Consider the following 16281-nt stretch of genomic DNA (forward strand, 5'->3'; position numbering starts at 1 on the left):
ACAGCTTTAAAACTTTAAAAGAAAGCAAAAGATAAAAAGAAAGTGGTCACTGTCTTACCGCTGAGTCTGGGGGGCTGAACCCACAGAGGCTGCAGACCTGGTTCTTACACTCAGTGCAGTTATTGTAATTTGGCGGGTCCTTAGACCCAAGGTTCAGCTGGGTGGTCTTACACAGCGGACAGAGTCCACCCCCAGGTTTTCCAGGCACCTGTGGACCAGGAGGCCCTCCAGTCTTAGGTGGTTCTCCAGGATGAGACCCAGGACCTGGTGGCCCCTGCTGTATGGGTCCAGGCTTTCCAGGTCCTTGTTGAAGGGGTCCACCTTTTTGCTGGGGAGGGCCACCTGGTTTGACACCTTGACCTGGTGGCCCTTGACCTGGTTTGGGGCCCTGTTGCCCTGGGGGTCCTTGGCCTGGTGGACCCTGACCTTGCCTGGGGGCCTGCCCAGGGGGTCCTTGGCCAGGAGGACCTTGGCCAGGTTTGGGCCCCTGGCCTGGTGGTCCCTGGCTTTGCCTGGGTCCCTGCCCAGGGGGTCCTTGCCCTGGGGGTCCTTGTCCAGGGGGCCCTTGCCCTGGGGGTCCTTGTCCAGGGGGCCCTTGCCCTGGCTTTGGCCCCTGTCCAGGAGGGCCCTGCCCTTGCCTGGGTCCCTGCCCAGGGGGTCCTTGCCCAGGGGGTCCTTGTCCAGGGGGCCCTTGCCCTGGCTTTGGCCCCTGTCCAGGTGGGCCCTGACCCTGTTTCTGAGGTCCTCTTTGTTGTGGTCCTTTGGGACCTGGCCCCTGCTGAGGGCCCCTGCCTGGTGGCTTTCCTCCCTGCTTGGACTCGGGTGCTGCAGGTTCGTCTCCTTCCTCCTCATCCCCAAAGAGTCCAAACTTGGGGATGTTGACGTTATCCCCCATGGAGGTTATGGAGGAGGAGACTGACGAGGTCATCGATGACACGGCACTGAGGGGGTTGGCCCCGCTGAGGAAGCTGGAGCCAAACATGCCGGAAGACTTAGTCTCTGGGTCTTTAGGCTCCTGCCGGAATCTGGATTCAAAAAGGCTGAGTGACGAGGGGCTGCGGCCTGGTGTGAGCTTTCCAGGTGGACCCTGGTTGAAGGCGTCTACAGTGCGACTTTTACTGAGACCTGTAGGGCCCCTGGAGGCCCCTACCTGCTGGGAACGCTGATGTGTATCAGATTCAGACGGTCTGGAAAAGAAAGAAACAAAGATAGTTTTTGTTAGCACAGCTTTTATCGATTTGGGTTTACTTTGGCAGTGTGAGAAATCTTATAAGCCAAATCTAAACCAACTCTGAGCTGAATCAGCACCAAAACAAAAACAACAGACCAGAGTGCTAATGAGAGTTTAAGACTAAATGGTTCTGAAGTATTTTAACCCATTAATTTGTCACTTTAATTTGTATAGTAGTGATCGACTGAGATTAAACTCATCAATACACAAATGTAAATGTAAAGAGCTCTCTCTGCTGAAATATCAACAGATCTGGAGGACAAAAAGTCATCTGAAATAATATTGAGATACTGAGATTTGTTGTGTTAATAAAGTTGTAATTTGTATATATATATATATATATATATGTGATAGATAGATAGATATTCCACATCTTTTTATTAAGATACAAAGAATACAGATATCATGTACGATGCATTAAAAAGCCAAAAAAAGAAATAAAAAAGCTGAAAGAAATGGCTTCCTCAGACTAAAGTCAATATTAAGTATGAAACATGAAATTGTACAACCATAACAAAATTTAGCCAATCAATATTAAGCTTTGGATATGACTTGAATACAACCTGATGTAAATACTTCAGAAGATTAGTATTGTAAATCTCATACTGTCTGCCCAAGAGAGTTCAAGACATGCTAAATGAAAGGCATGTCACACTAAATACTTGTAACTTTAGCCTGTTGAAGTTGTTTTATTCTGAGATATTTGCATTTTTAATACTGTATACATATTTCTTGCATCTTCTGGCTGTATTTTAGTGAAAAGAATACTGAGAAATGTACATGCATGATCATTACAACCTTGCTAGAATGAAAAAAAGGGTTAAGGTGGCCTAAGGCTTTTACACAGTACTGGATATGTAGCCTTTTCAATGTATCTGTGACTTTTACATCTCAAACAATATTACTTAGGATGTTTTTCTCACTCCTCTTCCTCTACTGTACTCCATTGTGCTAAATTAAAACCACAGAACTCGCTCTTTGTTAATCCCAGGCCCTCTCAACACATCAGTGAACACCGAATGTGTAGCTAGCAGCCCTGGGGTAAAGCTGACAGGAGAGTGAATACCGCTGAATGACACAGAGTGTAGATCATTGAGATAGAAAGGGAAATGCTCGCCTCCATGGGGGTAAGCAGAGACATCTTTGTTAGCTCAGGCTGAGAGGCAAAATACACAACCTACACACACATTGATATCCTTAGAGAAATGCATCAATGGACTAATGGGCTAATGTTTTGTTATTATATGATGATACGCAACATACACACCTAGTGGTTTGAAAGTCCCTGGTGCTGCTGCCATTACGTCTGAGATAAATCACATTACCAGGCAATAAAGTTTAATGCTGCAATGAATACAGTGTTTAATTATGTTTTTGCACTGACTTTGCATAGCAGGAGCCTAGCAAACATTAGGAGTATTGGTGTTGAAATTAAAGCTATTGGCCAATCCACTGCAGCGTGTTTTTCAGCACCACGGACAGCGGCGATGGATTTCAGCACCATGGACAGCAACCAGACTCCAACACTGAAGCTTCAGGAACAGAAATCCGACTTTTAAATACACAACATATCCAGAAAGCAGCAGGAGGGAAGCCTATGAGTGATGACATTAACGCTGCTGTTCTATTTTTAGTCATATTAATATTAATGCACCCCTCCCCCCATCTTTAGCTCGGATATAAATAACAATTCTCCCCCAATCAGAGCCAATTAGCAGCACTTTATGTCAAATCATCACATATTGAGGAATATTTTATTATTTTATGAATATAACATGGACTGGCAGCACATTGTTTTCATTGATAGCTGTCTTCCTGCCCTTTCACAACACAATATATTTCTCACTTTTACTAAAAATGCAATTTATGTGAAAATAATTCATAAGGAGCCTAATTTGTAATATTAGAGAGTGGGTGCAGATCGGATAAAGGTGGCGGATTTGTTTAGCTGGGTGCTCAAGCGTCGCTCAGATGGAGAGGAAAAAAAAACACTGGGCACGACAGATTTTCTTACCCAGCAGGCATTTCGACAATTTCGCACAAATAGCTACTGGAGGTGTGTCTCTCTCCACTCTGAGCTCACAGAGTCAAATTATCCGCTATTTCGGGCTAATTTCACACACAATAATAAATGGAAAAATCATTATTGCGAGCATTTAACAAGAGTGCATTCTGAAGAAAAAAAAAACAGCCAATCAATTGAACGCTTCCAGCCAATATTAATATTGGACGAGAGATATTTTTTCTGTCGTGCAGATCATCTGGTGTTAATGATAATCCAATACAGCGAGCACTAAGAATAGATGCATTTCTTGGTGCGGTTGGGAGGAAAAATGGGCGTGAACGAGCCTCCTTGGAGCATCTTTCCAAATGATGCCTCACTCATACTACAGCATATCAATCTCTCACATCACAGCCAGGTTAGTGTGGATTTTTTTTAAGTGCATCCAAAGAAATAAAAAAAAAATGCTGGTAAAAGCCCTGCCTTCGTGCAGCTGCTGCGCCTCCGGGCTGCCTGCCTTGCGCCCTTGACATCGCGGCGGAGAGCTGCCTCCTCTGCTCCTCGCTGAGTTCACTCAGGTTGACCGGAGTCCCATCGGACACCCGCACAAAGCCGCCCTTCCCGTCAGGTGCCAACCCCTCTGGAAGCCCAGACGGGGGCCCTTCGCCTCCTTCCAGACTCGCTTCGTTCCCCATGATCGACCCCTCCCGTCCCCCTGGTTCGGATCAATGTGCGATCCGAGCCCCTCTCCGCGGTTTTATGTCCAAAGTGCGCAGCGCAGACGGTGTCTCTCGGTGTCTCGGAGCATCTCAGATGATTTGGGGTTTTTTCTGTGGTTACTTTCCGTCCCTGTGATGTTTCTCCATTTCCCTCGCTTCTCCTTGTTTTTCTGTGTCGCGCATCTCCGCAGCTGCACACCACAGTTACCACAGTTTTCCGTGAGGGGGTCTCTGGTTTACTGTTGCTCACGGTCACGGGGGCTGGCTTCCGGTAGATTTTACAAAGTAAAATTATAATTAGCTAGCATTAATTTAGTCAACCCTCAATCTCCTTGTATAATTTTTAAAGATACAAATTATATTCGACAACTATTCAGCATTTAAAACATAAAATCCCATATGTAGACAAAAACGATTCAGACATTTCAGTTTTACTCTATTTGTTTATTAGCATACCCTGAAGGTTTTTGGTGTCATTGTTTCTATCTTTTGCTACATATGATTTATTTAAATGAAAAAATATTCTTACATTATTTTATATTGTAAAAAAAATTTCCAACTCTTTATATACTATAAATCTGAAGTATTTGTAGTATAGAATCTGAAATATCAACTCTAACTATCCTTTCGTATAATTTGAGATACCAATTTTAAAACATACTTGACTGCTATTGAAAATGTAAAACTAAAAAAGTTATAAACAGGCAAAAACCTATTCAGTTATTCAGACATTTTCGTTGTACTCTATTTGTTTAACAGACAGACTATTTTTGTTTGTTGTTGTGGTTCTTTCTTTCCTTTTGAATTTTATGTATTAGTTGTACAGTTGAATTTATTTTTACATAATTCTTATTTTATAAAAAATTTTTTCAACTTTTGTAGTAATAAAAAATCTGGATCATACATACTCCATGTAATGAATGTATTCAAACAGGGACATTTTCGGTAAATTTCGCAAAATGAAAAAAAAAAAAGGGAAAAACTAACACTTATACAGGTATTCAGGTTTGTATGAGTGAAATATCTTGACTACATAATACAGCACCTACAATTGATTTTAACTTTTTTAGTACAATATTTGTAGCCTATACACATTATACACTATAGCTAATTCAGAGAGGGCCGTGTAGTTCATAAAACCAGATGAGTGAATTCAAAAATCTGGACTAGTTTTGCTCCATCATCCTATGACTCAACTCATTGTTTCAATCAAAATAACATCTGAGGGCTTTTGCAGTGAAACTACACTTGCCTTACTTCCGTTAATTTGTACCTATCACTCGTTAACTTGACGCAGATTCTTCAGCAGCATCTCGGCTCTCCTGCTCACCGCGCATGTTCCGCCGCTGACAGGTGATCAGAAGACATCAGCGGAGGAAAATATGTTTTTAAAGGGACTTACTCAGCTAAATGTGTCTGCTTTGATTGTTTGAAAGAATCGAGGTTAAGCGGAGCATTAAAGGACAGCTGAGGTGGGATTTCTTGATGCTTTTCTTATATTAGGCTATGATTTTAAAGCAGGAAGAAACAAAACGAGAGTCGTAACTTGCCTTTTGTTTGTGGGTCAAGTATCTGGGGCTCCTGCAAAGGGCTTGTGGAAATTCATGTATACTGTATGAACACACAAACCCACCTCTCCACATATACAGTCTCTCAGTTTTGTGATGTCCCAGGATAAGAAAAATGCTTTTCAGGCTTTATGTTTAATAAGTAACTATGTGTATCTCCATCCATTCAAGACTACAATTAGTTCCCAGAGGAGAAAAAAACAAAACAACAACATTAAAGTAATGTCATTCAGAATGTCCTATGTCTTATTTTAAGGGAAACTGATGCCATGAAATATTCAGAAACACAGATAAAACATCTGCAGAGGTATTCAGATGACTCATAACATGAATAATATCTCATTCTTTGTTCTTTTTTCTCAGGTGGCAGCTGTAGGATGTCTCATTTTATATCTCAACCTTTAATATGCACAAATGTGCAACTGAAGGCTGCAGGAGCATATGGGAAAATCAGATTGACTTTAGCCAGATATATATGGAGGACAAAGAATGACAATTATCAATAAAATAAATGAGTGTAAAAATAACTAAATAAATAAATGTAAAAAATACAGGACTGAATAAATAAACAATTACACGAATGATGAATATATATATATATATATATATATATATATATATATATATATATATAGTGCACTAATAAATACATCTGTGAATGTATAAATAAATAATTAAATAATTATAAACAAGGGTTAAATAAATATATAAAAGAATAAATAAGTACTGAAACAGATAAAATGCATGCAAAAATAAACAAAAGAGATTGTAGGGTCTCATTAACATACATAAACAAAAATACAAAAAATAACAGTGTTTGTCCAAATGTAGACATTTATTTAAGATGTTTTCAATCTTATTGATTTGTTCATATATTTATCTGTTTCCAGATTATTTCAGCATTTATTGTTTTCTTTTATTTCTGCATTTTTGTATTTCTTTATATATATCAGCATTTAGTTATTCTTTTTATTTATTTCTGCTTTTATTTCCTATTTATTTATTTCTGTGAATATTCATATATTTACTTATTTATTTATTTATTTATTTATTTATTTATGTGTTTATTTATGCCTGTATCTATTTAAAAAAAACTATTTTTTTATTTCATACATGTATTTATTTTTGTATTTACTTTTATTCCTGATTTTATTTTAAAATTCATCCATTTCTTAATTGATACTTTCTTAATTGTCCTCCATACAGACATCACAATGAATTCTATATCTATCTATCTATGAAAAACACTGCATGTAATCAAATGAATGTAAAATAAAAGACAATGCCGAGGCTGCATTATCAGCACAGGCTCCAATATAAATGAACCTGAAAACAAAATGATACCCCACTGCATTACATCAGCCCACATGCTGAAAATGACTGCAGAACAACCCTACAGTATATTTAGCTCCTCTGTACAGAGAATATGCACAGCAGTCACCAGACCCAGTGAGTAGGATATTAAAATATGTCGGCTCTGCTGTACATCAAGCTGACGCATTACAATGTGACAGCGAGTGCTCATTTGCTGTGTTGTATGTGGAGCTGTGGGGGAGATGTGTCCTCTATTCACCCAGCTCTGAGGCCCTCAGCACCTGGGCAGCGGTGAGGAGGAGGACCCTGGAGACTAGTCTGAACTGAGGGGAACTCTGACAAAGATTTGTGTGTTTCCATCTTTTTTTACTACATGGGAAAGCTTTCGAATCACAACATTTAGGGACCATGTGACACTACAGATCATTTAAACCAAATGTTAGACATGATGACAGCTCCTGCAAGTGGGTGTTAGATATCAGTGTATGCCCTGTTTGTCTTTGTCGCTGTGCGTGTTGTTAGTGTAGCCTTTGGGATTGGATAAAAAAAATAACAATGTGCTTATGCAATCTCTGTGTTGAATGATAAGATTGATGCCACTCTCATGTTTGAAGGGTTAATATGAAGCTACAACTGGGAGATGGTTAGCTCAGCTTAGCATAAAGACTGGAAGCAGGGGGAACAGCTCACCTGCGTGCTTCAAAAGGTGATAAAATCAACCTTTTAGCACCTCTGACGCTTACTAGTAAACATCTGTTTGTTTAATCCTTTGAAACCTGGACTGACATCACTTTTGTTGTGCTGTGTTCAGACATCTTTCACAAGTTAAATAACCCCTTGAAACCAGAGATATCGGTTTGATATCTTTGGAAAAAAAAAATCGCAAAAAAGCCAATGAGTAACTTGGTGGGAAATGTCCAAAAATTGACATAAGGTGACAAGAAAATGACCACATTCCTAGTGGACACAAAAGGTTTGGGGTGTGTTATTATTAAAAATAGGAGGGAAACTGCCCTGAAAACTATATTTAAAATTACTATAATTTTATATTTTAAATCACAGAAAAAAACTGTATACATGTTTTTAAAAAATGCTTTCAGCTATTTTGGGGTCATTTTCTTGTGTGTTTTTTACTTTTATTTATTCATTTATTTTGCTTATTTTCAGGTAATTTCCCAGGAACTTTTTTTAAAATGAATTTGTTGCAATATTTTTGACAATGTCTTGTGAAATTGCTCACTGCTTTTTCCCCATGTTTTTGAAAGAAATCAAATCAAACCAGGTTTCAAAGGGTTAATCTGTATAAACACTGAAAAGTTATCAGGAAAGTTGTCCTGGACTTTTCCTGGTTTCAGTGATGCCACTGTTGTACATTGCATGTAGATGCACCTAGTGCCAGCAGTGTATAATAATAACCCCACTGGTTCTGTCTAAAAGTTCAGATTGAGAACAGGCTGAGTTCCTACACCCAAAAAATAGTACCACTAAAAACCTGCAATATGCATGAAGCATTAAAAAAAAAACCAAAATGTAACTTGTGGTTAAATCATGAGCTTTAGAGGTGCATGTAAGCAGACTTTATTTACTATTGGACAAACCCCTTACAGCTGTTTCCTGCCGTTTCCAGTCTTTGTGCTAAGCTAAGCTAACTCTCGCTCCTCGCTCTGCAGTAGCTTCATGTGTAACCTAAAGGCATCTTCTAAACTAACTCTCAGCGAGAATGAAAAGAAGCATATTAGTGTAACATATTTCTCAAAATATCAAACATCTCTATGTATAAAAGTAAAGGGGGAAAATGGTCATATGTGGAGGAAGCATGCTGTTGACCTTGATGGGTGTTGTGCCTGCAGGGTTCAGTTGTCATCCTCACTGTTTCCTTTCATGCTTTGCTGTTTTCTCAGCCAGCAGTTCTCATTTCTTTTATCTTTATATGCACATTAAGAATCATATATTCTTTATCTCTACGCATCATCTCCTCTGCTCTCCCATGAATAGACATGCCTCATTTTTTATACTTGTCTCACTCTTTCCTTTCAGTCTTTCTCCTCCTCCTCCTCACCTTAGTGTAAGTGTATGTGTGGGCAAAGGTGAGTCTTGGTTTCTGTCTCCAGTGATAAATGATGGTAGTGTAGCGATTGCTCTGCTCCTCCCCTTCTTCCCACTGATCGCTGAAGCATGGCCTGATTGTCTCTATGCTGTGAGGCGGAAGCAGCTCGTACATGCATGCTCTCTCTCTCCCCTCTCTCTGTCTCTCTCTCTCTCGCTCTCTCACTCCCTCTGCAACTCACCCACACATTCACATAAACACACCGACTGAAGCATCCAGTCATGCAGAGCAAACACATCCACCCAGACAGACAGACGGGCAGACAGACACACAAACACACACAGGTGTAAACACACAACATCAAACACAGGCCTGGGGACAAGCACTCTCTGAGGCATGTGCAAACCCAGCAGTCTACACACACACACACACACACACACACACACACACACACACACACACACACACCTGCATACAGTGTACACAGAGTAGACTCACTAGTACTAGTAATGCTTTCAGGTCCCTCTCAGTAAATTTCAGTTTTCAAGTGAACAACATATTTGATTTTTATCTGTTGTTGGTCAAAGAACTACTCAATCCACTTAAGGATAAATTCAAAATCCTACTTAAAGATGTATTTCACTGCTGAAAAATACAGTATATACGTAAAACTAGGCTCTCTATGCAGTAGAAAGAACAATAATTTTGAAAGTGCTACATAACAAGTGACTGTTATGGCATTCGTTTTTGGTCAAGAGGTAGAAAACCTACAACTACCAGAATGCACTGCGCAGCACCACACCACAAAACGCTCAATTTTTAATTGATATGAACCTTTTTGTTTTCTAAATAAAAAGTCTAGAAATGCTTATCATTTAGAAAAACACCACACATAATGTTAACAAGTTACAGAATAGGAAAAAATGAATAACTCAATTTTTGACAAAAATATCAAATAGAACCTTTCAATTCCGAGGTGACGAATTCTCGAAATTTTGGCAGCTTGCTTTTTTGTTAACAGAATTAACTTGTTCTTTTACTTTCAATACTTACTTTAGAATCCTTTATATGATATTTAGGATTACAATAAATGTCATATACTTAAAGACTTTTACTCAAGTAATATTCTAAAAGGTAACTTTAACTTCTACCAAAGTCATTTCTGGTCAGATATCTGTTCTTTTATATATGGCTCTCAGGAACTTCATCCACCACTGTCTTTAACCCTTAACTTGAGTACAGTACTTGTACTTAGTTACTTTTCATTACTGAATTTATATTTGACGTTTACTGCTTTTGTGAGGTGTACTTGTGCTGTGAAGCCTGGCCTTTGTAACTTGAGTCTGGTAACCAGATAACACACACGCTGCGCTGTGTTCATTAAATTTGAATACTCAGTAGGGGTATGAGCTGAGGACACTGACAAAAGGTAGTTCTTTTGCAAAAGAGATCAGTGGCTACAAAACACAGCTTTAACTCTTTAAAAACTGGGGTAACATTACGTTTCTTGTGCTGCTTACAGACACCTTTTACAGATATTTAAACCTTTGAGCCCTGAGCACATTGGTGCGATATCTTTCTAAAGCTTGGAAAAAAATGAACAGCTTGGAAAGAAATATTCCATGAATTCCAAGAAGCTGGTAGATTTAGAAAATGACTTTTAAAAAACTAGGGAATTATAAAATTATAAAAAGGGTTACAGTACCAACAAAGTCTTCTGAAATACACAGGTTGCACCTGTATCCAATAAAAGGGTTCACCAGAGACACCCATGTAGATCTAGGATACTGGTCGGGACAGGTCTGGACTACAAAGATCCTTTCACCCTGTGATAAGTCTGACTTCTCCAGACAAACCACTAGAACTTTCCCTTGACAGATTTAGCTACATAATCCTCTCTCTTTTACCCAGAAACAAGCAGGTTCATTCACAAAAGACAAGCAAAAAAAAAGAGTTACATACCTTCATTTTAGAGTGTTACTGTGCAGAAGTATGCATCCTCAAAGTAAGTGTGAGCTGAGGTGAAACTCCCTGGTGACGGCGTACTTGCACGTGATGTTTAATTTCTGGTATATTAGGGCTGAGCCTCTCTCATCCCTATTAGCAGCCTGGCACGCGCCTAACACCGCCCCTCAACGCCAATTTCTTCCGACCAGCGAGACACTGTGGACTAAAAATACCTTTAAAGTCACAGAGCCTTCCTTCCTCTCCTTACTCAATCTTACTATCTGCTATCTTCATGCCTGCGCACAGGCACACACGGGCACGCGTGCTGTGGGTGCACCTGCTGCCAACGAGCACACACTCATGCAAACACAAGCTCTGACACAAAGACGCACCCATGCACAGACATAAGAGGCCCCTCTAATCCTCTTTTCTTCTGAGAGATAGGCCAATCACACAGCACTCTGCACTGTAAGCTGTTTTCCTCTACACACAGTGCATGGAGTCCTGCTGTAACTCTGCTGTCGTTGAGGGTCAGGTTAACTCACTGGCAATCAACTGAAACAACAACACAAACGGGCAGAAAAAGGGTTCCCGAATCAATTATTCATCTCTTGCCAAACTACATTTTACCCACAGAATACTTTCCCTCACAGCGGTCACAAAGCTGCTCTAAGACGCCATAACACCTCCATCTGTTGAGCCCGGTAAATATAAACAAGAGAAGTGGATGACATAACTGCAATATAACTGGAAACATGTTTTTTTTTTCTCTGCAGTATTTGAGAAACAGGCCACATTTCTCTCACATGTAGAGGCAATTTCCTTCCAGCTAAAGTCTCTGTGAATAATGTTCCTCGCTCCCTAAAGACGCACAAAGACGTCTGATTCAGAGACTCAACACAATGACGGAGTTACACAAGTCCCCTTTTGTTTCATACAAATACACAGCAGCACAAATACAAAAAGGCACCAGTATGCAGAGTGAAGAAGACGTGTGCATTGAACTAACAAAAAGCTTGAACTAATGTTTGGCTCTGAGATTTTATGACATGAAATGAGGTGGAGGCACCAAAGTGCCCTTCAGACAAGACATATTCTATGTTTTTTTTTTTTTTTTTGTGTGAAGGCCTATCCTCATTGAGAAGAACATTTAACTATAATAAATTTAGCTGTGAACTTGAATTATCATCTCAAGGTTGTATGGCTCTCTATCTATCATCCCAGTGCAGTTGCACTTGCAGTTTACATCCATGTCATTGAAACACAGATGTTGTACATTTATCTTCCCCCACAGCAGCACAGAAGATCTACATAATAAGCACAGTTTTAAACTGTAGTCGGCAGATTATCGGCTTGGCAGATTATTTGGGCCAGTACTCGACATTTTGCCAATTATCTGTATCGGCGTTTTATTTTAATGATTGCCGATAACATTCATTATTTAAAAAATGCAAAGAAAGTGTCAGCATGGGAGGAACTTTTACTTTGTTAAACTTCAGAAAGCTATTTTTATTTATTCATTTTTATTAAAATTTTATCTTGACTTCCTGAAAATGTTGCTGGGAACTTTCTGTATATGATGAAAGTTTCAGGTTTGATCGATAATTTGCTACAGGAATTTAAACAAAGTTTTCTGTTGGAGTTCATTAAATGCCAAATTCTTAATGTTGTTGGGGGTCATCGGTCACCATGACCTTTAATCTGTCTCATTCTTGTGAACGTGATATTTAAAGAACTCCTCCAGGTAGTTTTACTTCAGTGGACAAACGTCCACTTGGACTCAAGAAATCCGACTACAATTTGCTTTTGAATTTTTTAATTAAAAAAGGAAGCTTCAGAGCTAAAATATCAAATATTCATGTTTCATTTAAAAATTGTATTAAGGTTAGGTAAAGATTTCCAATAGATTCAAGTTTAGGATGACTCTGACAATGACCATACAAACATGACTTTACTGTACAGTTAAAGGGAAAATTATAAAATTAGTAATTTCCTCATATTTGAACTACCATAAAAAATTCAACATGGACATAGTCAGGATGACCCTGACTATGTCCATGTCAAATGTGATTTTAAAGTAAAGTTTTTGCTAAATTTAAAGGGAAAGTCATCTTAAATGACAGAAAACTTTCATTGTGTTCATTTAGTCCTACTCCAAGATGCCATGTTACATTTTGTGTGAATATGACTTGCTTCTATTTAGCAGGTTTTGCCGTAAATTCAATTTGTGTACAGTATTGTAAAATATTGTTGTCCCTTTTTAATTTTGAGTACCTGCCCCTCTAAAGATCTTGTGTAAAAAAAAATACATCACACGTTACATGCTTCACTTGTCTGACGGCTTAACAGTCTCAGTTCCACATCACCCTTCCTCATCTGCATCTCCTTGTCATGGATGAGGTGGACTGAGTCACGATGGCATCACAGTGTTCACCTATAATCCTCCTGTCAGTCTAAATCACTGTCAGGAAGTCCTAAGATTTCTTCTATCAAGGGTAAGTATATAATTTTTGGACAGCGACAGATCTAAAATCAGCGTCTTTAGGTTTTGTTCAAGGTGGTTGTTATGGCGCTCTGGCGAAGGGGGGGGGAAGGACACTTTAACTGGTAACAGGACTGTTAATAGGATTTACTGGTCTCAGTCCGGAAGCCAATCTCCAAAGCCACTAGTCCAGTGGCTGATTGATGTAACAGCAGCATGACGTCTGTGCCATGTAAGGTGGAGGGGTAACAGTGAGGTGAGAACACGGAAAAATGGTCTGGGAACATGTATATCTATAAAAATAGTTCTATATCTAAAAGTCCCCTTCAAGTAACCACAGTGACATCCCTAATTTTAGCAGTTTCTTCTTTGTGCTCAGTTGATGCTCGGCACTCCTTTTTCTCACTGAGATCACTCAGATATCGTGACAGCTCTCTGATGTCTTGTTCCTTGGAAGAATAAATTCCTGGGAGTATACCAGTCATTTTCTTTGTCTCTTCAGTGGAAGCTGCTGATGCTAATTAACAAGGTTTTCCACATAGTGCATTCATCACGAGCTGCTGTCAGGAATGAAAACACATCACAGAGGAAAGACTCACCTAAAACTGGGGTTTAAAAAAAAATCGTCAGAAAACCTTCATGAATATATTTGTGGATTATTTCCTTAAATCTGGGATAAGCGGGTTAACTTTTGGCATAAGCAAAAGTAAAAGCAAGCAAAAGCAAAATCCCATGATAAAATTGGAGCAGAATTCAAGCTGTCTTGAAAATTATTATTATTATTAGCTATTGAAAACTACTCTTCTCCTTCTCTTGCTCTGTTTTCAGGGTTTAGAAACTCTAGCTGTGAGACTTTCACAGGTCAATCACAGGTCACGCCAATCACAGGTCATTTCAGAGAGAGGGTATTCCTATTGGCTATTTTATAAATGCACATCTTTTTGCTGAAAGACTGATTCAATGGTGGAAAATTCTACACAGAAAGTTGCTACTCCAGCTTTGGCAACAACTGCATACACTGCAAATCAACCAAAAAAGGAAGACAGACTTATAAAAAAAAGAGTCTTAAAGACAGGCTGACACAACAAACAAAGCATGTGTCAATTTTGGCGAAGTGTTTCGTAGGTGGGAAGAAAATGTTGCTTTTAGTTTAATCTTCTGCTAAATGGAGACAAAAGCTCACAGCTAACAGCTGCTTTTTAAATTTCCCCACGAGGGGTCACATTCATAAACCTGTCATCACATTCATGCTGCCCATGTCGGCTTTACATTTTACATAGACCTTGTAACAGTGCTGTTATTACATCAGTTCAATCAGTTAAAATGTATTCATATTATTATTTCAGCGAGCAAGTTCTTGCACAGAGCGATAGTGTTGCTGGTGACAAGAAGGAATTGCTGTCTAACTTAGTCTCAGGTGGTATTTTATCAAACATCACTTCAGGTGCATTGTGCTCTCATCTGACTCAGTCCTTACTTTTCTTTACGTATGTCAGTGATTATCTTAGGAGAGATGTGGTATTTGAGAACAACCTTCAAAAGCATTGCTCACCAGTATAATGAACATATCGTGATGTCTCCTCCTCTCCACATCACCCACTCTCCCTCCACATTCATTTTTTGTGAGTGAAACGACAGCAGCTGACATCTTAACTAATGCAGCTCTGAGGTCTAATGGACTGATTCATCAGAAGTAGAAGCCGATTGTCTCTTAGTAGTCCTTTAGAAAAAAAAGCTCATTTTAGAAAGAAAGGGATGAGAGATAATGTCAAAGTAATGTGGGCTTGAATGCCAGTCAAGTCATAAACACCCCCACAGCTTATGAATCATTAACAACACACACCTGTTGCTAAGGTAATGCGTCACAGCCAGCGACGTCATCGCTTTGAAACAAGGGGGTAAGTCCCCTGAGTTTAGATAGACTTAACACAGATGAGTCACACAGAAAATTCAAATTCAAATGTGTGGCCGTACAAAAACATCACGTTATGTAGCTAACAAGGAGGTTACATCAAACACTCAAATGCTGCCTCAGCTTTAATACAATCTTTTTCTTGGCTTGTTACTAAAGATATGTTTGGACCTGAAAGCTTTGGCAGTCCTTGATGATTTATGTCCTTTAACGTAACCCTGCAGCCCGGAGTGAATCAGTATTCTCTCCAGAGACAGACAGGAATAGGGCATTGATCACCTCATCAATCCAAAGCAATCAGTGAATGGAGAGGTCAAACTGGTGTGAGTCAGTCTGTATCGCTCCCTGCACACGTGCCTGGCTGTGCTGCTGTGTGAAGTGCCTCTGTTTATGACTCCCAACCTTGTAGCTGGGTGTGAGGAGGCGGGATCACAGCTGTAAATCATGACTTCTCAACAACAGACAGGGAAACACAGCACTCCCAGAGGGCACTGTATATACTGTGAACCCCTGTGGAGTATGTGTGCAGAGAGACGTGGTGCTTGGTTATATAATTAGTAATTAAAAATGAGGGTAAGCATGGTTAAGCAGCTTTCATTTAAATTCAGACTTTAAAAAAATGGATGTCAAATTGTAGCTCAGTTAATGTATATTAAGGGACTGTTTGGAATTTATTTTTTAATTTTTAAGGAGGATGCTCTATGGGAGCAATCGAGGTTCTTAAAAGTGAAGCCAATGCAAAAGAGCCGCAAACCTGCATTTTTTCCTAATGGCCAGCAGATGGCGACTCTACTGCTTGCAAACATAGACTTTATCTAAAGATGGACAACATGATAGCTCCACTAAAGTGTCGCTTTTCAGTCTGGATGACCCCCTGGTGTCTGACTGCAGTATAGGTCTTAAACCCCACCCCTCCATGTTAGTGAATGGGACAAAGGCCAAAATAAAAACTCAGTGTACACGCAAATCATTTTTTCCCCAAAGATATTTTGACCTCACTTCAACATAGCTGGGGTAAGTGGGGGTGTGTCGTCTATCTTTATATACAGTCTATGGGTG

The 16281-nt window shown here is 39.5% G+C and overlaps 1 protein-coding gene across 1 annotated transcript in view; it reads right to left on the reverse strand.

The window, feature by feature from the left end:
* The window catches only part of pcloa (piccolo presynaptic cytomatrix protein a), a 66967-nt gene extending 63039 nt beyond the window's left edge, over positions 1–3928 (reverse strand). Inside the window, exons 1-2 of the mRNA XM_042511151.1 lie at positions 3717–3928; positions 59–1187 (exon numbers count right to left, since the gene is read on the reverse strand). Of these exons, the coding sequence (XP_042367085.1) occupies positions 59–1187; positions 3717–3928 (1341 nt within the window). The remainder of the gene's footprint in view (positions 1–58; positions 1188–3716) is intronic.
* Between the last annotated feature and the right edge of the window lie 12353 nt (positions 3929–16281).

The sequence above is a fragment of the Plectropomus leopardus genome, chromosome 22, assembly GCF_008729295.1.
Source record: "Plectropomus leopardus isolate mb chromosome 22, YSFRI_Pleo_2.0, whole genome shotgun sequence".
Taxonomy (NCBI): Eukaryota; Metazoa; Chordata; class Actinopteri; order Perciformes; family Serranidae; genus Plectropomus; species Plectropomus leopardus.